This window comes from Cryptomeria japonica, chromosome 10, assembly GCF_030272615.1.
Source record: "Cryptomeria japonica chromosome 10, Sugi_1.0, whole genome shotgun sequence".
NCBI classification, from domain to species: Eukaryota; Viridiplantae; Streptophyta; class Pinopsida; order Cupressales; family Cupressaceae; genus Cryptomeria; species Cryptomeria japonica.
The window spans coordinates 470,254,587-470,280,121 of record NC_081414.1 but is presented as its reverse complement, the minus strand read 5'-3'; the positions used below and the strand labels follow the sequence as shown (position 1 = coordinate 470,280,121).

The window sequence follows — 25,535 nt, the reverse complement described above, 5'->3', positions numbered from 1 at the left end:
TTGGGCGGATTCCAATGTTGCCCAAGGCAATTGGAATCCGCCATTCCCTAATTATAATCAACAGAGGATAGGCATGCATGAATTCAGATTATGGAATACAAATCAAAAACATTACCATTTGTAAGCAATGCAATGCATAGCAACGAATTATAAAAGAAGCCATATGGAGGAAAGACCGAGGCAAAATGATTGATATTAACTAATTCAACAATAAAAGTACGAGCTACAACATTTTTGACTTGAAGTCAGAATGGGTAGAACAAATTCACCAAGTGAACAAAATTAACAGGTTGAATCCTGATATTAATATCATAACTTGACAGACTATTGAAAATACCTCCTACTTATCAATCAATGAGCTAAAGGGGCTCTGTGATGAATGGTTTGTAAGGCACAAAACTTGCTAAAGGTTTTACAAATGGGGTAGCAAACTAAGTGGGCTTGACATTGGAGAAACTCAATGTTTAACCGTGCTTGAGTCAGAGTAGTATTGGGATGTGTGACCTCTTGGGAAGTTCCAATGCTTCACCCCTATGAACATCATTTAGATGCAATTAGTGCTAAGCTGACCATTCATTCTCATGAGAAATAGATTCATGCAAACCACTCTCATGAGATATGGGTTAATGAGTTTAACTCAAAAAGTACACAATTGAATCCTGATATTAATATCATAACTTGACACACAACAGAAAATACCTCCCAAAATTTTCAAATGATGAGCTAAAGGGGCTCTATGATGAATGGTTCCGAAGACACAACACTTGCTTAAGGTTTTGCAAATGGGTTAGCAAGCTAAGTGAGCTTGACCTTAAAGAAAATTCCATCATTAACCACAACTAAGTTGAAGTAGAATTGGGACAAGTGACCTCCCAAGAAGTCCCAATGCTTCACCCCTATGAGCGTCATCTAGATGCAATGAGTGCTAAGTGAATCATTCATCTCTCCCAAGAGATGGGTTCATGTGAACCACTACTCAAAAACTATGCAATTGAATCCTCATATTAATATCATAACTTAATGCACTCCGGAAAATACCTCTACTTATCAAGTGAAAATATATATATATATATATATATAATAAAAATTCTTAAAGATGAATATTCATAACTCTAATTGATTTTTCATAATTAGATGTCATTACAAATGGGAACCACTATCACCAACACCCAGATTCAAATTAGGGATATTTAATGTTTGTTACCTCAAAGTGCATCATATATGCTGAACTCCAGCCCTATCTCCAATGTTCATGGGAAGCTCAGATTCAATTCCAATTGCAAAAGAGATAATGCATTGTTAAATGCATGGCTTATCCATGAGGTAAAAGAGACGCTATCATTGAGCAATTTGCACCCCCTCAACAAAATAAAGCTCGTGCATGAAGCTACAAATTAAGGAATATAAGTACAATAGGGACTTAGACGTAATTATGGGCTTGGTTTGTATGGCATGCATAATACAGCCAGCATGCACCTTTCCACAACGTTTCATGTTGTTATGCAGTCTTACGCAAGCTACAAAGTTGGGAACTTAAGGGTGTGCGATTTGTTAAAGTTTGGATCAGATTAGATATGTGAGTAGTTTTTATTTTCTAATACTTGGTTCTGACTAAACTATATGACAATTAACTCTTGAGTGCAGGTTGCTGCTCATGTGAAGGGAACACAACTTAATGCATAACGTATTTGAGAGTCTGCTGAATGAGGGAGATCAATATCTAAAGGCTTGCACTTTCGATTACTGTACTTGCCTATTAAAATCGAACTGCATCATGATCTATACCTTACGGTATAGGCATGTCAATGGACAGACATGCCTCTACGTACGTGGAGACATGTCGATGAATAGACAGGACTCCACATACGTGGAGACATGTCTCTTCATTGAGATGTCTCTATACCAAAAGTCATAAACCGATATGCAAGACAATGATTCTCCTAATCATTTGTTTATCAATTGACCGTTAGACAACGATTCCTCTTAATCATTTGGGATTGGTGTCTCGAATTCCATTCTAGGGTTTCAGATTCTTTGTGCAGCTGCTTCTATTCTAATTTTTAATCAGCTTCTTTTGTCTCCTGCCTTCACTAGGTTGAGCACGTTCAACCTCAGTTTTCATGATGGCAACTTTGACCGACATCATGTTGGAACACAATCAGAAGTTCAATAGCTGCAACACCACCTAGAAACAGCACATGTTGATGATATTTGAATATCGTTGCCTTGATCAGATTGATTTGGGCAAAGCCTCTTGTCCTACAGGTCCCAGGGTCTTATCAGTTTTCTTATTTTTTCCACAAAATATCATGGGAGGATTTTCACGATTTTTTCCTAAAAAATTGTCCTTAGGTTTTCATAATTTTTTCCTAAAAAATTGTTTGTTGGTTTTTTCGAGTTTTTCCTCAAAAATCATCTGTAATACGCGAAGTTCGCATGGGATTTTGCGATTCGCAAAGTTCTCAAGTTTTGACAGTTTTTTCCACAAAAATCATGCTTTGTTGCAGTCAATTTTGGGTCGCACTGCTAGGGCGAACATTTGCAACCATGGTATCTTGTAGTCTGTTCTGGAGTTGTTGGAGCAAACAGTGCTCAATACTCTTCTACAAAAAGGTTTGCGGATTTTTCCTCAAAATCATGGTTACATCATTCGTGTGTGCCAGTTCCATAATTAGCATGTAAGGGTTACATCAAGCATCCGAAATCAACTATTAATGGTCATTACAACTTTGCAAATCCTGGGAGGGTCTTCGTAGCAATAGAGTGTTCTTTGCATTGCATTTATGATCAAAAGACCTGCAATGTCTTTTGTCGGATACTTAGTTGATACAATGACCATTAAGGGAGGGTATAAGAATAATTAATTCTTTTAGTCAGTTACCTTCTTTTGTGATTCTATTAATGGTCATCTTCTATTCTTAGTGATCATCTTAGTTGTCAACTTATTTAGCTATTTAGCTTTTTAGTCGACTTATTTAGTTTGTTTAGTCTTTTAAGTGTAACTACTATTGCTTCTTTTATAAGAACACAGTTTGCTTTTTAGTTTGAAGCTTTTTAGCTTTATTTAGCGTTTTAAGCTTTTTTAAGCTTTAGTTTAACGGTTCGTTCTTTTTAGAACACCGTCTTGTAATTCCTTTATAAACGCTTGTATATTCGTTATTAATTCATTCAATTATTTTTCATTTCCTTCTCAGTCTTCTCGTAAAATAACAACTGGAGTTTGGTAAGGATTGCTAAAAAGAAAGTTTGTGTTGATGGTTAAGCTTTTGAAAAACTACTAAAAGTATATATATAACTATATGTACTCGTAGACATATAAACACACATATATGTCTATATGAACATATAAATCCTTTATACACCTGAATTTTGCTTCACAAACACTTTTCCAATGCAATGCTTGTTAGTGCATTAATCTCCCTAAACATATGCCCACACATATGTTGAGATCACGGTGGACAGGTTTGTGGTACTTTGTGAGAGATGTATCATCAGCCATCACACTAATAGACATTTGCACATTTGTCCTGCTGAGTCCTTGATTCTCCTTCTGACCCTCTTTTAAACTGATTTTACATGTAGCCAAAATCATCAACCCAACCAATGACATTCTATAGCACTACTGTTTTCAGTTTTTACTGATGTCATAAGTCGAGCCAATTTTTTCAACTGAAACTGAGACTTGGCTCTAGGGCTTAGATTCATATTTATTGGATTACCCTTTTGTCTTTTCACCATTTGCTCTACTTGCACATGTCACGTGTTAAGAAGCATAAGAGGATTCACGGTTAAGAGGAGCTTACACCCAAGGAAAACAAGTCAATATGGTTTTAAAAATTTCATGGATAGAAGTTGTACAAAGAAGGTTTACCAAGTCTTTGGAACCCCCAAATATGACCTACTCGGGTCTTTTCTACCCATCTTGACTTCACCTACACCTCTCACAAAGTGCTGCAAGCCAAGGACGAGATTAATGCATCAACAAGTCAACCAAAGAAAAATCCTTTATTGTTGCTACCTGTAGTAATGGCATTGCAGTCTTCATTGGGAAATCATTCAAATTTTCTCATTATAGATGGTCCTTCCTCCATCACTCTCTATATATACAGTTATTCCTCTTTTCAGCCCATCTGATTAAGATCTTTTATTGTTTAGCCCTGATTATTTTTTCAGCTCTCTCCATTGTCAAAGGACTTAAGGGTGTAGACTATAACATGATATGCATAACACAGAATTCAAGATCTCAAAACTGATGAAAAAGAGGAAAGCACTTGTAAATTCGCACCCAAGGCATATATTAATGAATCTTTGTGTATCACCAGAGAGAGGAGCTCCACCCGAAAGCAAGCCACGGATATGACCTCCAAGAACTGCACGTATCTTCCTAAAAACTAGTACATCCCAGACAAGCTTTTCTAGACCCCAAGCTCCAAGCCAGCTTCCTTCTATAGCAGCTAATCTACGGTTATATGCAATATCAAACAATCTTTTTGATATCCCACCTGTTGCGTCAACCTGCATTAGCAAAATACTCTATGTTAGGTAGAAAAGGCCATTAATTATGACCAAAAACATTGTTCACCAAGCCTAAACAGGAAAAAAGTATCAAAGCAAACACATGCAATTAAAATACATATTGCATGCCTTTTTCCGCACACCATCACGAACACGATCTAAAATAGCTGGTACAGCAGTCATTAAAGTAGGACCAAGCATAGAAGCATCACCTTGCGTTCCCTTCTTAATCTTAGGTGATGTGTCAGTTAGTGTAAAAGGTGAGCCATAACCGATGGCACATCCTACAGCAACCATTACAGCCTGCACCATGTGAATACTTGCTTAATAACTGGGATGAATACACCATCAAAAACATGGACAGGACCATAAGGCTGCACATTTGCATGCATTCTCATTGAGTACAAATTGAATATGATCAGGTACTGTACCTCGGCTGCAAGTTCCAGAATATGAGCTAATGGTAAATAAGCCAGATAAATGTCTTTATTGCCAAGACCTGGAACAATTTTCATTACAGCAGCAACTGTTGCGACAACATTTCCATGAGTCATCATGACTCCCTGCAAAGTTGAAATTAGATTACAAGTACTTATCACTGTAAGGAGAAAAAGCCAAATACAAAAGAAAACAGCAACTAAAGAATGAAACTACAATGGCGAGGAACATCCTCTTGCCTAAATAAAAACATTAAAAACAGAACATGCATGATGGAATTTCTCTTTTAAATTGTTTTAATGAAAAACAAAGCAATATGTAGAACTTGAAATCCATAAAGAACATGGGATTAGACCAAGTAACAATGAAACGTCTGGCATGAAGCATCTAGTAAAGCTTGGTAAGATCTTTGCTTAAACAAACTTGAACCGACTTCAAGACTTCTGGTGGAACCTAAAATTACAGGCAAAAACTTGGTAATTGATAACTAGATTGCTCAGGTTGGACAATCAAAAAATTATTCTCAAAAAACTATTCTACAAGGAGCATATCTTACCCAAGAATATTTTTTGCAATGTGATTATATTTTGCATATAAATGATTTAAAAATAAAATATATTTTTACAAAAGGGCAGGGAGAGGGAGTTGAACACTCAACCTCTCAACCCAACCTTCCTAACTACCCATGCCTACCCTCCCCTTTTACCAATTGCTCTATTGTATTACTTGAAAATGTTTATTAGGGTAAATTACTATGGATGATAATTTGCAAATATTTCCACAAGATTTTAATTTATTAAAGTAATCTTGAAATGTGGAAATACATTTTGAAATATGTGATTTAAATAAATTATTTTTACCCTAAAACATTAGTAAAATATATATTAGGGTAAAATGTTATTTCATATAAATGGATCTTATTTTGAAAAATATGTTAAAAGGTGTGAAATGTACTAATGAAGAAAATTGAATTTTGATATCGTTATTACCTTTTTTACTCTATTGTAAATTATTTTTGCCCTTAATCACTAAATTAAATATTTTAGGGTGAATTTTATTTATTTAAGAGATTAATTAAAAGATAAATATTTATAACAATATTGTTTTATGTGCAAAAAGCTAAAATTCTTGGGCAAACATTAAAAGAGAGTATTCTTCATCCAAGATTACATTTGAAATTTTTTTTGTGATATAATATTTCTAATTATTTCTTGCGAAAGGCATTTTGATATTTATAGCATCTTGATATACTTATGCAAGTAGTATTTTCTTTTTGCCTTTTAAGAAATTATAATTGTAATATTTTTTATCAAAAGGGAAAATATGTGGTATTGGATGACCTAAATAGGGTTTGATATATTACTATGTCATTTTATATTCTCTTAATAATATTTTCACCCTAGGTAAATAATTTGAACATATTCATTAGGGTAAGTCATTTAATGCTTGATTGCTTTTTGCAAAGGTTATTTCATATGATATAATATTTCCCACCCAAATTAAAGATTACCAAAAGGTGAGAAAGAATTGTAACATTATCGGAAGATAATGTATTTTCTTTTACTTACTATACAAAATCTTTTACCTTATGTTACTTAATAAAAACTATTATTGGAATAAATATTTAAAAGTGTTTAGTACTTTGATTTAAGTGAATTTTTGTAAATAAGTATTTTACATAGGGTAAAATGATTATTGCCTAATCTAAAGTGGAATATATTTAATCTTTAATTAATAAGGGATTTGATTGGTTTATTTTATGTGCAGGAGATATTGAATATTTACGGGAAGTATTATCAAAGCGGAGGATAAAGGATATATTATTAAAGCTTTATTTAGTGTGTATTTTAGGGATTCAAATGTAATTATCTTTGTAAATCAAAGGGTGTGTCCTTTGGAAAAACAATTGTCTGTAACTCCCTTTTGTATGCGAAAGGGTGTGTCCTTTCACATATGTCTTTTGGATCAGGTATTTATAGGGAGTCTTTTTCAATTAAAAAAGAAGGGAGACAAGTCACAATCTGTGATGCTGCCAGTAGGGGCTATGGGATGTCTGTATTGGAGAAGTCTGTGGGAATGGAAGTATCATTTTGAGCAATCACTGTGTAATGAAGTATCTGTAAGTGTAGCTATTGTATGCATTCACTCTCCAGAAATTAATATACAAGATTCGTTGTTTCAATTCCAGAATTCGTGTATACTTTTGTGTTGATGAATTTCATTTTGTCCTCTTGATAAATCTAATAAAGGGTTTAATACAGTGTGCCACCACAAGCTGTTATAATTGAATATAAGATTTGCTTCTTCATGTTCTTATAGCACTTAATGGAACCTCTGTATTGATAGTCTTGTGTTACAAGTTGCCTGAAAACTGTGTCAAGAGTTTAATCGAATTATTTGTCCACAAAGTATCGTGCATATTCCTGGATAGAGGCATTGGTCTATCATTTATTTCTGAGATTTTGATTTGTATGCATAAGGTCCTTACAGAGAAACATTCTTACATATCCTATTTGAACTAATCCTTGCAGATTTCATTAAAGTCCTGAAAGCATTTCATTTTCAATATACAATATCTTTAACATACACTTATATTCATATTCAGTTTTAAGTTTTCAAAGTATTCAGCTAAAGCACATGATGTAGCATAGTTGCAGAACACTAATTTGCCAGTTGTGTAAACTTGCTTAGAGGCTTAAATCCACATTTAAATAACTCTTTTGTAATTGAGAGGGAAGGGTACACCCGCCTAGGTCTTGTGGAGCCTGAAGTGCAGAGGGATTTGGTCTTCGACCATCCTTGTTCGTTGGCCAAGGCTGATTGGATTTCCTAAGGAGTTGGCAAGTCTTTGGGTTTTCCAATCTGTGGTTTTGGGCACCAACAACTTCAATCCCTTGGGGAGTCAATACTTTACACATGGCTAAAGCAAAATGAATTTCTAGCAAATTATCTAATAATTAATTTTCAACTATTGAATCTACCACCATCAATGCATGATATATCTAAAAGCCAATAATAAACAGTTATTAATTCAGATGCAATGTAACTTCAAAACTCCAGCACAAACAGACACAGTAAGAATTGCCTAGTGCGACAGTCTTTATTTCTCCAGCATTTATAACATACCACTTATAGCCTTATAGGGCTTTATATTTTATTTCTGTATTTGAATATCAATGATTTATGGCTTTAAACAATTTTTTCTTTAAAAATACTCAGTGAAGAGTTTTAGTGGGAATTAGAAGTTGAACAAGGGAAATAAACACTTCCAGATCAGATTATTGTTGACATTCGCAAATTATATCGATCATCAAAAGCTACAAAATATGTCTGTATTGGTGGTGATATATAATAGACTAGCTACAACCAAGCTATGATTGACTCTCATAGGCTGTTATCTGTGTTGTCTGACTTTGATCAGATAATAATAATCATCATAAAATATTGTAAAGCATAATTTGGTACTTTTCCATTGAAATCACTGAAAAGTACATTTGTAAATATTGTCTAAACTTCCAAACAGAGCCCCAGTCATTCTGGAGAGCGATCACCTTCTCAGATCTAATCAAGTCACAGAACAGAATTCTGGCTTTGGAAGGAGGATGAGGAGCATTTATAGTAACAAACAACAGTGTTATGCTTTCAGTCGACAATTGGGGAGTACTCTTACTAAAAAATATAAGTTCCACTCATATTATCCACTCAGAGAAACATGACTTGCAAATTCGCATTATATGGTAGAAAATAAACACGTAAACAACCTTTATGATGCTCTAGATACTAAGCATTTACCAACACATATCCAGATTATGTGATGGAAATTAAACACTTCAAACAGCCTTTATGAGGCTTCAGAGATTTACCATTTATAAAGGAAAATTACTGCCCTTGCAAGCAACCTATCAAATATGAGGCGAGCCCTTAAATCCATGAATTTTTAACTAAATAACTATGATGACAAGGTTTAAGTAATGAACTTAACTTGTTACGTTATAGATAAAAGTGCCTAAATTACAAATTAGATGCCCATCAATTATTATAAGGAAGATAATCTGCATAAGGATGTGATTAGCTATCATGTTAGGCAACATTGTGGAGCATCAAGAAAAAAAAATCAGCTTATTCAATCAAATAATGCTTCAAGGACAGAAGAGATTTGGTTGACAGTAATCAAGCTCGGGAATTATTAATGCGAGTGTGAACAAAATTCCTGTCACATTCCACACTTGCTCAAGACTTGTGAGATCATGTTACAATAGCTCTTTAACTCAGACTCTGCTAGAGAAAGAAGAAACAAATGGCTTGGGTTCCAACTTGTAATCATGATGAGAATTATTCCAATTTAAAGAGGAGCTACAGAGCCACTTGTAGAGGATCATGTCTTACGCAAAACAACTTAAGACCATACAGAAGGAGGTGATGGAACTTCTATAGCATCCATTATTAAAAAAATTCTTACAATCCATTAAACAGAGTATTTACTAACAATTTACCTAAGAACAATGAAGATCAAATCTTTCATAGAAAAATGTGCTAATAACAGCACCAAACTCTTGAAGAACTTGCTTACAAATTCCGAGAGGAAATTAAAGATGATATGCATTCAGATATGGAAGGTATGGTAGAAAATATCAAGCACAAAAGGACATCAATTATGATATCATCCATTTTCCTTCAAACCAAAAGAGAACAAGAGCAAGCATCAGTTTCTTCACAAATTGCAGAAGTTCAATCTAAGTCTTAAAAGAAAATTTTGTACCAACAGTGACCCAATACCTGTGATTTATGGTTTTGTAGAAACAAATAAACATGGTGGATGCACTAACCCCATCTAAACTAAAAGTGAAATGTGCCCAGCTGTGTACACTGACATACAAAACATGCGTCTGGGACTCGAGCAAGAAATAATAAATACTTACAAAAGATAGAATAAGTCCAAATTAAAACTATTGACTACATTAGCGGCTTGGCAATCATCTTCCTTGGATGCATAAAATACTCAACCCTTAATCAAATTTGATCGTTATCAACTGTCCTTTGTATATAATCAACCCTTAATCAAAATATCATTAGTCAAGATAGGCTAAAGCTGTTGAAAGAATATTTTGTTTATTGATTCTTGATTTATTAAATCCACCATTGCTATCAACAGGGCACCTTAAGGTGGAAACACTTGTTGACCATCTTCATCAATTGAGCCTTCATTTAGCAACCCATCCAAATCAGAATCTAAGAGACCATCAAGGTCTGAATTTTCAACAACGAAGTCATTATCAAAGTATACTTGCTGAAAACTTATAGATTCTAGTAGCTCACTTTGCCATCTTTCATTCCATAGTGTTAGTTCTTGGATAACTTGTTTCTCCTAAGTTTCATCAGTCGGATAACTTGTTTCTTTTAAGTTTCATCAGTCCAGGTGATACTTCAGGCTCACAAGCTATCCTACATCACCAAAAAATTAATTTTCTTTTCATGTTTAACTTTTTCATTTTTGGTGTAGGTTGAGCTTCAAGAGCACATTTTGGAGTGTTGAAAGATAAAATATTTTTTTTATCAAAATTTGGACTCCATTTAAAAACTCATAGACAAACAGGGTAATTAATGTGATTTTAGGAATATTATATTGCAGAAATTCAAAGTTTCAAGTGTTGAAGGGATCCATTGACATATTATAAATTGAAAATTAATTAAATTACTCAATTTGGATGCCTAGAGAACTGTTCATAGGGCAAGCGACCTTTGGCATTCCATTTTTATTTTATCCTTTCATTTCGGGTGCCTAAAATGAAGGGAAATCTAATGATTTTTTGGAAAAATTATTAATGACTTCAAATTCCAAAGGAGCAAGACTAGTTTCTGTTTTTATTCACTATTTAAAGTTATATACAGCAACAAGTTGAAAGGCACATAGAAATACTAAGAGGGGGGCCAATGGGAAGAGGGTGGGAGGGGTGAATCAGTATTTTAAATTTTTAAAAGACATGAAACCACATTAAAAAAAGAGAAAGCAATCATCAAGATGCATACACCAAATTTCACATGGAAACCCCTTTCGAGTAAAAAAACCACGGCACACAATAGCTTTCATTAACAAATGGGCACCAACCCAAATCACAAAAGTGGGCACCAACTCTCCACTCCTTGAAGTACCAACTTCTTTCAGCTGAAGCACCAACTTCTTTCAGAACACCAACTCAAATACTCTGAAATTTAATATCATTCTCAGCACTTCAAACACTAAAAATTTATTTTGAATTCCCTAAAATGATTCCAATTGGTGAATAACAGGTCTGCAACAAATCTTCAGACATATCAGCATCAATGGAAGCACAAGTTGAAACATGAGAGCTCACGATATTGAAACACTAGAGGAAACGTTATCAAGGCATTAATTCCCAACATTGGAAATAGCAGGAATCACTAGTTGGCAATCATCAATTATCGAGTCAACCCCTTCAATCCACTGAGCTTTGCATCACTTCTAAAACTCCTCATTATCTTTCAAAATAGAAAATACCTTCAGCACACATAGCTGATTCAGATTCACAGCATACATATATCCTTTTTAGAAAAGATGTACCATACATATATGTATTCAAGCACAGCAAAAAATATTTCCACTCAAGAGTATCGATAACTTCTTACAACTAGCCTTGAATAGTTGCGATGATATATGAGACTTTTCTAATTTCATATCTGACTTCCATCAGATAAAAACCAAAACCGTTACATGCAATAACCTTAGCCACCACCTCCACTCACTTTTAATGGTATTATTATTAAACCGTAACAAAAAAGATGAACCAATAAAATGAAAACGTTCCAAATAAAGCTGCCTCCAAAAATAGACCTTCCACTCACATAAAAAAATGTTACTAAACAGCTGTTGTCAGAAACAAACCATCGTACAAAGAGGATGAAGGAAATAAAGAAAATGTCTATCATAAATTCTGACACGGCCAATGAATCATGCCTTTCTATTTAATTTTCAGCTGTTTAGAAGAGTCGACCTTCAAGAATGACATGGCAAATAATTGATCTGACTTGGCAAGAGAAGCTGACAGCGAGTAGGTGACTTGGACAAGCAGTCAACTCAAGCTTACAACCACGTAGCTCAAACACACAGCCAAGTAGCTCAACTAGACAACCAAGTAGCTCAACCAAACAACCAGGCAGCTCAACCAAGCAACCAAGTAGCATAACCTAGCAACCAAATTGCTCAACCAAGCAACCAAGTTGCTCAAACAAATAAATGCTAAACAACCTTGATCATCATCCTTTGACATCAATGACAAAATATCCAACACAAGTTGTAGGATATGGTGTAGAAAAATTAACAACACATTTTGGAAGCAAAACTATGTTTTTATTTCATTCTTTTTAAAGAAATTTCAAGGGTCAAGTTATGGGAAATGAAAGAGAAAATTTGGGTGCCTCTTTTTGATGCATCACAAAGGTTTTTGAGCTCTATAAAATGCAGCCTCTAATGATGTTAAGAAGCAGAAATCAACAGCAGCAAGATTGTAGAAAGAACTTGCAAGTTGCTCTAGAGAATTGCATAAAGAAGAGTGTAGGCAATTAGCTTTACAAGAGGAGAAAGAGAAAAGAAGAGAAAGAAGAATTTGCAAGTGTGTTGTAGGTGTTCAAGGCAGCCATGAGAGCTGTAAGATGAAGGGGAAATCCAATTTCAAAAGAGGAGTGAAGTCAAGAAGGTTTGAATGCTTGAAGATTCAAAGACTTGTAGGCATGAAGTGGCTACAAACATTGTAAAATGTCTGAATTTTGTCTCTTGTTGTAATCCTTCATGTATGTAATTGCCCTTGAGGTATTTTGTTGTATGAATATACAAATTAGAAATTCAATAAAAAAGTGTTTCAGATTTTGTTTCCATATTATGGATTGGATGACATGTTAAGGCTGCAAGATTGGGTAGTTTGATAAGACCCCCAATCTTGTCTACATCACCAAGCCACTTCAAATAATGTCTTACAAAGGAAGAAAACAATTAGGTTCTTCATTATAAATCCTGGCATTGTTATCTTGATGAAAAAGATCCACTTCTTCACTAACATATATGAGATCTATTGAAAAAGAGGATGAGCCAAAACTCAAAAGAGAGTTCATTGTGTCCAATGAAAACATGTTGTTAAGGACATGTAGAAAACTACCAAGATATGTAACGTCATAAATTATATACCCTATACAATTTCATGTTGTGTGTATTGGTCTCACCCCCTTGTGCCTAGACCTTTGTGCAGTAGAATGGGCTAGACTAGGGCCCCCACACCTCTCTCCTCCCAATTTGGCTCCAAATTCAAACACGTAAATGTTGGCTTCAAGCCCTTGATGGATATAATCTTATGTCAGCCTTTCCCAAAAAGGTTGCTTGTGAAAAGGTGTTAGTTGCTTTTATAAGCAACTCTCTCTCATTTGCAAAACCTTTTAAGAATCTCTCTCTCCAATCTTAAGCAATCAAGATCAATCAAGTGATGAAGTCTAAGGGCACTATCAAGATTACACCGATCTGCTATCCAGTATTCATTCATTGTTTACAATTCATCATTATTATCATGTTGTATTAAACTTTTACAGGACTTCATGAAAGCAAGTCAACACTACCTTATATGAGATTCAAGCAAAGGTTCTGTTGGGTCTCAAATCAACAGATTGGATAGGTTCTAAGGAAATGCCAACTCCTATGATCAAACCCTCCAGTTGACTTGGCCAACTTATAGAGTGAACCTATTTGGATACTAACTCTCTCACTTTAGGCTCTGCAGGACCTAGGCGGGTATACCTACTCATTCAACTAATGCTTTTTATAGCAGATTTAGTGTCTTAATCTGATATCTCCTAGTCTCAAAATGGCATAAGTTTCTTAAACAAACTGATTTCAGATGTGTGTATTGATCTATGTATCTTACAAAAGTATATATGTTACACTTTGGCTAAATTACCTACTATACCTACTCTACTAATCCTAATGCTTAAAAGTAAAGGGTGATTGGTATGGTTAAAGATTTGTTTACAAATGATCAGTGCCTTTCCTCTTATTTGGGCTACAGAGTCTTATATTTCTTCAGAACTTATTATGTAAACTTATGAGACAGTTTTTAAACCCACCCCCTCTTGGCGAGTCTGTCAGTTATTGTTTCTTATGAGCTCTACTTCAATGTCTATATTGTAAACCGCTTGAATGAATTTAACCCTAACTTTAAGAGACCATCCAAGGAAGAAATACAGGGAACAATTACAATTCACAAGTAAATCTTTTTTGATCCAAATCTACAATATGAAACACAGAATTTCACTGGAAGAACACAAATAACCTTATCTCCTTTAGATAATATCACAAGCAACTGCCTTCTGAAAATATGTTAACTCTCAACACATATGAGAAAGAAAATGCAACTGATTATTTTTGATAAAAAGTTTAAAAGTACAAAATTGCCTCCACCTCTTGTATCTATCTTCTCCCCTCTTTACATTTTACATCACATATATATATGTGGTTGAATGGTTTTCATACCCCTTTGGGTGAAAAGACACCCCCCTTTTAAATAAAAATAATTCCAAATCCCGAAATTGCCTTAGTTAATGTAATTAATTGTCACTTTACAAGTTGTTCAGGCATATTAGAGGTGTTTTAAGGCTATTTTATGGGTATATAATGGATAAATGGTCTTTAAATGATGTAAATACCCCCTTTGGTGCTTCACAATCCATTTTTTATGCCCATTATTGTGTTTATGTTATGGTTTCATATTGTGCAACAAATATAAAACATATTACTTGTACCTATTCAATATATATATATTTAGAATTTTTCTTGTTCCTTGTCTTGGAATCTGGAATTCTAAAAATTGTAAAATTTAGGGTTCCAACAGGTTCCATGCCTAAGGTAATCATTTCAGTTTATGTTATTCATTTTCCCTTGCTCTTGAGGGAGCACACGACAATTTTTATCATTATTCATTGCTAGTATGGAGGTGGGAACACCAACACGTGGTTTGACTTAGGCAAGCCCCTATACAACATAGTCGTTTCCCCTCTTTTCGTGTGTGCAAGTTCAGATCTGTAGATTGTGATCTAGACAACGATACAGTTAGACAAAACAAACAATAACAAACAGTTTCATATTTCGTACAGATAAAAACCCTAGGACTAGGTTGCCCAGAGCCCCTGTCCTACTAGTTTGACCCAAATTTATAGGAGACAAGTATGCAGAGCTTCCTACTCCCATTTTCGACACTAACTCGTGACAAAACCACCTTCAGGACAAGGGTTCCTAGCACCTGTGTCCAGCATAATCAGCACCAAGTTCTTTTGTGTTTTATTTCTAGATCTGTAACTCTCTTGTGCATTTTTGTTTTGTATTTCCTACACACTAACAATCTTGTTCAACTCAGCCTTCTTTTACCTAGTTCATCACACACACACACATTCAATCCCAATCACATGCAATTAACAAGAGTGTGAGTCTAGGTCAATGTGGCTCTTCTTGTGGAAAGCAAGCCAAGCCCATTCATATCTCAAATATTGTATGGGAAAAGGATTTGACCTAAGTTAATGCACATGTTAGTCTAGACACATCAAACGAGTGTCTTTAAAGTTCAACTATGTTCAAGCAATTGTTCTTGAACTAAATATTATTTTACTTGACATCATGAATAATATCAACCTCCTAGATCTCAAACTTATGATCAAAACCGCTCTTGAATCCACACAACTTATAGCAGCAACCTCCTGAAATAATTAAACATTTGGGTCTTCAAACAACAAACATAGATGCTGAAGAAAAACGTAATTTTCTAGCATGAAATGCTTCACTTCTTCATGGATATTTTCTAAGATTTCTTATCATTAGTGCTTATGGAAAATGCTAATTCGAAGTTGAATCCTCATGAGACAAAAATATGTCTTCTTCTTTGATTGCATCTAGTGTAATTTTTTTGAACAACACTGAGAATGAAGAAAAGAAAATATTGGATCCATCCTCACCTTCCTCTCTCACACAACTAATTTCTTCTTACTCAATGAAAATAACTAGATCTTCATCATCTTCTATGGATGCTTGAGACACTCTATCCTCAGCAACAAACAAATGACAGGCACTCTCTTGAAAACAACTCATGATTGGTGGTTTCTCCCATCGATGTTCCTCTTGTATTTTCTCTTCTTCAAATCCTTGCTCTTTAAGAACCACTTGATTCCTCAAACATACAAAATCATTATTTCTAGCACAAATTGATATGTCTTGGATATATTCTATCATAGTCACCATTAAGCTCATCTCAAAGATAAGTAGGAGATATATCATGGGTTAATGAGTCAATGAGTCATGGGTCAATGAGTCAATGAATCAATGACTCATGAATCATGGGTCAATAAGTTTGACTCAAAAACTACACAGTTGAATCCTAACAGCAATATCATCATCTCCAAGATGTTGGAGTCACCCTAAAACCTCTCATAATCTGTTCTAGAAGCTACCAAGAATTGCATCATGTGATACATCTTTGGACAACTCTAAGCATCAAGATCAGTTGTCTCAAGGAAAGAGCAAAAATTATGTGTGTTATCCCTTTGATGCCGCCATTAAAATATTACTACTCCAATATGCTGCAAGTAGTATTCAATGGAAAAAAAACATGTTGTGATATGTTCATCGAGATGTTGCATGTTATCACCATGAAACTTTGGAAAATTCTTTCTTGACCCTTGTGGAAAATCATGGTGAACTCCAAGTGCCAAAGGATCAATGATATCTCCATGTGGCAATTAAATAAGATGTGGATCTTTGTTATGGTGAACATCATCCACCATTGTTTGAAATGGTTCCTTATGTTTATCTGAATTTTCTAGATCAAAATTTCCTACAAAAATATTTATGGATTCCCAAACCATTGATAAAGACAGATCTTCACTTGAATGTATTTGTCATGCCCCATTTTCCAAATTAAAGCCATGAGGAAGACATCTAGCCTATCATCATTTCCCGTAGTCTAAAGGTGAAGCAACAAAAAAATGATAAATAATATTATTTTAAGTTAGGCCTAGTAATTTTATATCAAAAGACAAGTTAAAAGTATTATTTTTATTTAAAAGTGTTTTAAACACTTCATAATAAAAAGCATTCTTAAATACTTTCGGAGGGAAATTTCAATTCATGGGTCCAACTTCGAGAGCTTTAAAAGACAGCGCTTGGATTCATCGTTGATCATCCTATCTTCATTTTGCAATTCAATATTTGTGCTTCATATTCAATTTCCACAGTCAAAGATGAAAACCCCGAGCTGTTTGAGAATCTTGGAGGACGAAAACCCTCTTGGATTTCCATTACTCAATTTGGGAATGAAAGCTCCTATCTCCATCTAGAGCATCTCCACAAAGAGGTTGCATTAGAGCTGATTTTGGCAAGTCATCTTTGCGCTTCAGATTTGGAAGGATTAGATTTGCAAGAAAATATTGTGTTCATGATTTGGAGAGCTTCATTGTTGATTTTTCAAGTTATTTCAACCTGCTACAAATGCTCACAGTAGCCAAAACAAATCAAGCTATGTGGCACTGCTAATGCAGAGTTGTGAGACACAGTTTGAACCAAGAGTGCTAACTAGGATGAGAATTTCGTTGACAAAACTACATAATCTGCCATGCAAAACCGAAGATTTAGTATACTTGAATGGCCCAAATCCTCTTGGATCACACATGAATGTCTCTCATTCATTAAAATAGCTACTATAGAACAATACAGCCAAATTTTGGCTAGCTTGTGTTTCCAAAGTTTGGCATCCATTGATGTAACCTATCGTACTTCATCTTCTACAACTCCAACTCTTCCAACTCAAAAGGAAGTCGACAAAGCTGCCAAATTCGTTGAGCATATTCAGCATAGGTAAAAAACAGTCTACAGAATTCTAATGCCAGATACAAGCAAAACCATGATCGGCATCAAACATCACTTTGTAGAGGGAAAAGCTCACAATATCTCATAATAAGATCTGTCACCCTCTTTGGTATGGGCCCATACGTTATCACAACGAAAGCTAGAGACAATACTTTCGAGTTGAACCTTCAAACTTATTTTGATTTGCTTCCAATATTGATACAAAACTATTGTGCACTTTTGTTGGACACACTAGTTGCAGAAAAACTTCAACTAGCAGAAATCAATCCTGATTACAGCACTCCAACAGAAGATAATCAAATAATTGACACAAGTGTCAAACACAACAGAAATCAAGTGACACCTCCCCATCAGAACCTAGAGGTACATCAAGCATCTTCTCAAGGCAAATGGCTCACAAAAGTTCAAGCTACAACTTTCCACATCTTCTGCAACTTGCTACAATGGGGGCCATTTCTTCTCAAGGAATGGTAACTAATATAGGACCTTGTGTTTTTAGCGATTTTTGTGATGCAGTAGCATTACTTCACAGTTCACACACAATATGCCATATTTTCCATCACTTTCAGGATGTCTCCTAGAACGCGTGGCATATTTTGACATCCTAAATCATCTCCGTCTTTGTCTGTTCTTCTGCGGTGCTTCCAGAATATGAAAATATAGAAATTATGATTCAAAAAAAGACAAATAATTATATATCTTCTAACTGCCTAGACATCCCTTCCTCCTCCATCATAGCATATTGATTTACTATGAATATTCTTCCACAGATTGATGAAAATTGATAACAAATAGACATCTTCTAACACATCCAGTATCCTGAACTCTAAACAAAACTCTTGCATAATATAATCTTGCAAATTTCCAGCTCTAACATGGTATCTTCTCTATCTTAAGATCTCACTTGTTCATTAAACATTCTATACCATGTAATATTTATTTCATCCATAATACATTTAGAGTAGGTTGGCTGGATCATCCTGTCTTGAGTCCAGAGTCCAGAGTCGGTATAAATCTATAGAGTAGGTTGGCTGTTAGGATCTTTCTAATCACAAAACATTCAATATAATGTCCCCACTTTGAAAATAAATTTAATAATAAATGATAATAATAAAATTAAAACATTAGAAATTAAATTAAAATATAAAATAATATAATTAAATATGATTAATTAAAAATTAGTTAAGTTAATGAAAAGTCAAAAGACGTGAAAGGAAAAGTTGTGACTCCCTCGACAATGAGATATAAAAGGGAGAAGAAAACCTCATTTGAGAGGGGATCTGATTTAAATAATAAGTGCAGATCTGATTATGAAAGGTTGTGTCCCTATCAAAGAGTAGAAATAACGAAGAGTTGCACTCTTTCAAAGGGTGCTAATGGTGAAAGGGTATGTCTCTTGCCAAAGGGCATACATGATGAAGAGGTGTGACCTCTCCCTCAAATTGAGAGATATAAAGGGAAGGAATCAAAAGCATCTAGTGACATCACCATTGATCAGATGAGATCAGAATTGTTATCAAGTTACAGGCAGTAACATTTGTGTTCTTGGTGGTATGCATGGGGATGTGCTTAACATGTATGCTTAGTATATAAACCCTGATAAAGTTGTTATGCAGAATCTAGTAATAATATTGTTATAAAATGCAATATGTATGACAGTCATACTTAATTTTGTATATATTTATAATACATGAGAAGTTAGTGTACTTATAGTCTAAATCATGTTATTACTGTCAGTATTTAAGAAGATGGGGATGAGATGTTCCAAAGAGGGGCAGTCTAAATCCAAGCAATAGGTTAAGTCCCAAGATAGGGTGGGGATCAGCGACCCATAAGCCTTGAGGGTATAGACCCAAGATAGGTAAGGGCTTGGATCTGTAAACTTTGAGGGAACCTATTGTAGTTGGTCTCTAAGCGCTTTGGTTACATACATAAATCCTTCTCCCTTAAAACTGAAGTAGTAACAGGGTCTGATATCTATATTAATAATGATATTAATCATATAATAAGGAAAATAGATAAGCACTTGTTAATAACTAATTGAAGAATATCAATCAATTTTAATATGCTGAAATAGATCAGGTAGGGGACATTACATTCTAGACCACAAAGAGGATATTCAATTAATGGAGACTTTAATTACAATGAATAACATATATTTATATAGTCCCTACTAGATTATTGAAAGTAAAACTACTATACTTCACAAAATATAGACATAAACTTTCCATGCAGATGGCATCTTGCACAAGACCTATTATTCCCATGCAGATGATACTTTTTGGGAAACTAACATTCCCATGTAGATAAGTTAATGACCAACTATCAGATTGTAACTACTTGGCTGTTTATGTAGATAAGTTAATAGCCAACTATCAGACACTGACTACTAGGCTGTTCGATGCCTTCTCCCCATCGAAGTTGGATGAAACCCGTGCCTCTGACTATACAAAGTAGACTTAGTAACAAAACATATAAAAACAATATACAGAAGGGCGTGACTACTGTAATGAGGCATGCAAAAGTGTGCACACATTTCAAGTTCCCATCTAGAGATTTCTTTCCGAAATTGTGTAGTTAACTACATAGCAAAGTCTTATCTCTTATCTGCATCTCTCAAATATTTAGAAAAGCACAAAGATCTGTCTGCAAGCATCCTCTTTGTGCAATAATGATAATTCTATGAAAGCTTGTATTTGTAATTGTAACTGATTATTATTGTCTCTTGGTTGCTTCTTCCAACCATAAAAAATTATCTCAACTTCCATCTGCAAGGATCCCTTGGGATACACCTCAACATTTGAGCTAAGGGAGTCCATGTGCATCCCCTTGTCCTCCAGACTTTCAAATTGCATACTCTCTCAATATTCATCCAAGAAATAATACCAATATTTTGATTTTGAGCTTGTGACCCTCAGCCTCAAATGCTTGAACTTGTTTTTTTTTTATGTCCAAATTGACAAGCTCAGTGTGTGCTACCACAGTGGCCTTAACCATAAATTATACACAATGCAGTCCCACTGGCCTGGGGAATTCTCCAACCATATACAAGAAAATGGGGCTCCACTGCTTGACAAAACCTTTCCTGTCTGCAAATGGTAAAAGCCAAACTGACAGCTCTAAGCGTTAGGCAAGAGGGTTTTCCCTACAATGAACAGCTCTTTAAGCCCAGTTGTAAATATATGTACCCTCCACATGTATAGAATTTATATTAATGCATACTATACATTTGTATTGTCTAATTTCTATTCCAGCATATAATATCACAATCATCTTCTTTCCATTCAATCTCTGCTCGCTTTCACAATTATCCTTCCACAAGAGTTATTGTTATGATTTGCTTCCACTATAACACAACAAAATCCCAGCAACTTAGGTTGTTGTCTATTAGATAATCATGGAATCAAATCACTAGGGGTATTGACTGATATAAAAACAGTGCAATGATCCTCAAACACCTGCTCCATTAGGGAATTTGCATTATTAAGGAAGCTTATATTCAAACAAGAAATAAACTAACCCAAGAGAATCATTTTTAAAAATGCTACACATGGAATGAATCAGACCAACATTTACAAAGTCTCTTCTTGACTATAATAATTAAAACTATGAGGTCACTGCTTATAAAGAATTTTTTCCAAGTAAAAAATAACAAAGCTTGAGTATTCCTATAAATGTGAACTCGCAAATGTATATTGCCTGCAAATCCAATGGCAAATAATTAATAAGTATGCACTGCTTGCAATGCCAGAGACAAGATGATGTATTTGACCTGATAGCATGGAGACTTCAAAATGAAGATGTTTGAAATCGAGTAAATTATGTGCCTTTCCAGGCAGTTCTATATTAGCATTATTTCCCTTCAAAATATCATTTGTTTTCTTATATTCATTCATCTAATATAGATTTGTTTTCTTGTCTCTAATCACAAAATTGCGCATCATAAAACAAATATTTGCTAAAGTATATCTGTACTTCATCATCCATGGTCTTGCTAAAAACAAAACTTTTTCATAACTCTGACTATTTCCCATGTAATATGTACCTACCTTGGGCAAGCCTGTACTACCACTTGTATACATTATAACTGCAACATCAGCAGCTACTGGCAAATCAGCATCAACAGGTCTTTCCTGACCAAGAATCTCAACTCTGGACATGGATAATACTGTCCAGCTGCTGCTTCCCCCAGATAAAGAAGGCTCATAAGTAGTGCCCTCATCTTCCATGTAAACTACACGCTTTACAGTATCCAATTGTGTACTTATGTCAATCAGCTTTCCTAGTTGCTTGCGATCACAAATCACTGTTGAAGCTTCTGTCTGTCATATAAGAATAGTAATAAATTAGAACTATGTAAACTTTTAATGCAAAGAGATAGACAGTATTCTTCACAAGTAAAGTCTGGTGTTTCTCATTCTTTAGCAGAGTAAACTAAGAAGTAAGCAAATATTAAAGGTTTCATAAGTGGGTGCTGACTGCAATCGCTAGCATTTCTTTCATCATGTAACAATTTCCAATTTAAATCTTAGAAATTCATAAGTATTGAGAAAAGAAAAGTTTTGAAAAGAATCTTCCCATAGGAGAAACATATCAAATACATAGTTTCAGGTCTAGAGAACCAGATTCATGATATTCTTAGTTTCTGTTTAACAAAATTACGTAAATAAATGATAATTGAAAGACAATGCATTAAGAACAAGGTGAACCTTGAACCTTAATGTTGTTATCTTATACCAAAGATCATTCTGTCTCCTGACTGTTGTTTTCATCTATTATCTAGTAGCCACAAGAGACAATCCTGTGCTGAAAAAATTTAGTAGCAATAAATGTCATCCTAATAGAAGCAACTAGCAAGTAGCCTCAGACCAAACTCAAGTTTACTTCAAAAAAAACTTTGAAAAACATATCCCTTCTAATATCAGAAGAACTTTTCCAATGAAAAGTTTGTAGTGTCCTTTGAAATGCAACAATGTTCTTTTAAATAAAGTTTTTTTGAAGTATGGATGTTTAAAGGTGGTAAAATCAAATAAAGGTCCCATACAACCAAAGAAGTTTAATCCAAGATTAGCCTATGGACATTATAAAGGTGCTCCAAGCCACAAACTACAAATTCTAGAAAATTCACCTAAAGACTAACCCGCAGGGAAACAAAGTCAGATTAGACATTCAAGTAAAATTCACAATCAAACAAGGCATTTTGGACCAACAGGAATGGGCAATCCTGTACAGTCTAAGTTCTGCAAACCAGCAGGGGCAGTCTCAGATATTCCGTTCAGTGATCAAAGAACAAATACAAGAGCTAGGTCACACGACTTAGCTATACACTCTGCCTAAGAATAATCTAAAATTTGACACTAATTACTCGATGTGCTAGATTACTGGTCTTGCAAAACAAGGATATCTAAACAACAAAATTAAAACAATACCAACTTGCAAAAGCTGACTAAAGATGCAATCCAAATTAATTTCCCCAAATATGAATTCACTTGTAATTTCCCAACAGCTTTTATAACCTGTAATGTACCCAGAAGGTAAATGATTGAAAATATGACCACTGAGCTTATTGTGCCCAGAGCCTACTGAAATGGGAAATGAGTCAAGAATCAAAAGGGGTAAGAATTGATGTAAAGCCTTTGTAGGAAACCTAAAATTTCATTCAAGAAGCCAACCTGTCTAGCAGCATCAAACTAATTGAAATTCAAAGAAATTCCTTACACATTGACTAGGGTAGGATCTCTTCAAGACCACAGATGACGCACAATATCCCATATGAAAAGATTGAAAATAAAATTACCTCTGAATATCAGAAAACTAATCATATGAACATGAGGTAAGCAGATGTGACCCCAGAAGCATTACAAAAGCACCTGATCCCAGAAATACTGCACTAGCTGTGGCAAATCTGCCCCCAATTAGTGGTATATGCTTACAAATCCTTTACCCAATTCCACAGAAACCATAACTGCACCCTATCCCAGCTCCGACACATTTCATTTGATCACCCAACAACACTTTGTAAACAGCCCTGTACACAACCCAGCCAAATATTCTTTCCTCAATGGAGAAAATTTCAGTTTATCAAATATTACCAACCCAGATTACTCAGATGACTGACCAATTCACTTCTCCACCATTGAAAATGCTCATTGCTAGGAAGAAGCTTCAACTGGAATGAAATATTCCCACACAGATATCTCTGTTTATTTCAGAGTATTAAAAATAGTTGTACCTGAGCTGCAAAAGGTGTATGAATAACTTTTAATTTGTCCACATAAATACTAAGCTCCCAATCTTTATCAGTTAAACAACGTCATGACATTGCCATATAGAAAAAGTTCAATTGACACCTAAATAGAGATATCCCAGATTACAAAACATCAGAAATATTTTGTTCAGGCATCACATAAATTACATCAATAACCAGTGGGAGACCCAATGGTCAAAGACCCATTCTTATATGTGCTAAACCTGCCATCCATAACATAATTGCCATACATCATTGAATAATACTGGCAAAATGACATACTCACAGCCTACATTGTTATGAAATAACTGAGAATTTCAATATTTGGGCACAAAGTATATCAAGTTGCTAAAGACATTTGCATTAACAGAATAATCAACAGCCATCTCATTTCCACATAGAAGATGCCATGAGGAAAACATCAATCTAACGTTTCCCAAACACTATCAGTTAAAGAAGATTCACAAAAGTGGCAAACCATCCCTCAGAACCAATCCTACTCACCACAGCAACAACACCAGTGACAAAGTAGCCCTGCCACATGGCCCTCCTTAATATATTTCAGATTTACTAGCTCAACTTGTCAAAACATATCAACAGCTCACAAAACTCGGAATAAATTGAAGGTCAAATAGCATGTCCAAGTGGATTAATTACGCCAGGATTCCTCCCAAGACATTGTAATAACCCATACTAAATTTGCCACAAACTTGTACTATCATGAAGACTATTGTACTGTCTTTACAGATGCTCTTGAAAAATGAGCTTCATCATTAGTTTCAGATTTGGAATCAATTGAGTGCTTATCTTCTTTAGTGATGGTTCTTCAAGTATCCTTTCAATTGGTAAGTAGGGTTTCAGCTTTTCCAGATTCTCTAGCAATGCTATTAGATTCTTCAGATAATTTTTAAATTCTTGCAATAATTCTACCATAGATTCTTTAAATGTCTTCATCTTCTGCATAAATTTAGTTCTCTTACCCTACAGGCTGGCAAGAACCTTGTTCTGGTAATCTTCTATAAGATAGATCATTGTTGAAACTTAAAACATGAAGCTGCTGAAATTGATAAATAGCCACTAAACACTATTATGCACTCTACTAAAAACAACATACAACTGCTGAAACTTTGTCATGCAACTGCAAATTGACGACAAGGAGTTAACTTCCCAACAAGTTGGCAAAAAGACCACCAGCTCTGATACCACCATAATAACCCTTACCAAATTTTCCACAAACTTGCATATTTTTGAACTTTTATCTCAGAGACATTTTGTCAATGGTTAGTAGAACAATGAAATTTATTCAATATTTCTAAATTTTATGATGAAGGACAGCTGCAACTTTTCTTGATTATCATAGGCAAATTAACAAACAGTTGGCAATTATTAAAAAAATCATTGACATTTTGAGAAACAGTTGACCAACAT

At 34.6% G+C, this 25,535-nt stretch overlaps 1 protein-coding gene across 1 annotated transcript in view; it reads right to left on the bottom strand.

The window, feature by feature from the left end:
• Nucleotides 1-25,535, bottom strand: part of LOC131063379 (long chain acyl-CoA synthetase 9, chloroplastic) — a 79,355-nt gene that overhangs the window by 35,780 nt on the left and 18,040 nt on the right. Inside the window, exons 4-7 of the mRNA XM_057997180.2 lie at nt 21,910-22,182; nt 4,947-5,078; nt 4,645-4,818; nt 4,286-4,515 (exon numbers count right to left, since the gene is read on the bottom strand). Coding sequence (XP_057853163.1) covers nt 4,286-4,515; nt 4,645-4,818; nt 4,947-5,078; nt 21,910-22,182 — 809 coding nt within the window. The remainder of the gene's footprint in view (nt 1-4,285; nt 4,516-4,644; nt 4,819-4,946; nt 5,079-21,909; nt 22,183-25,535) is intronic.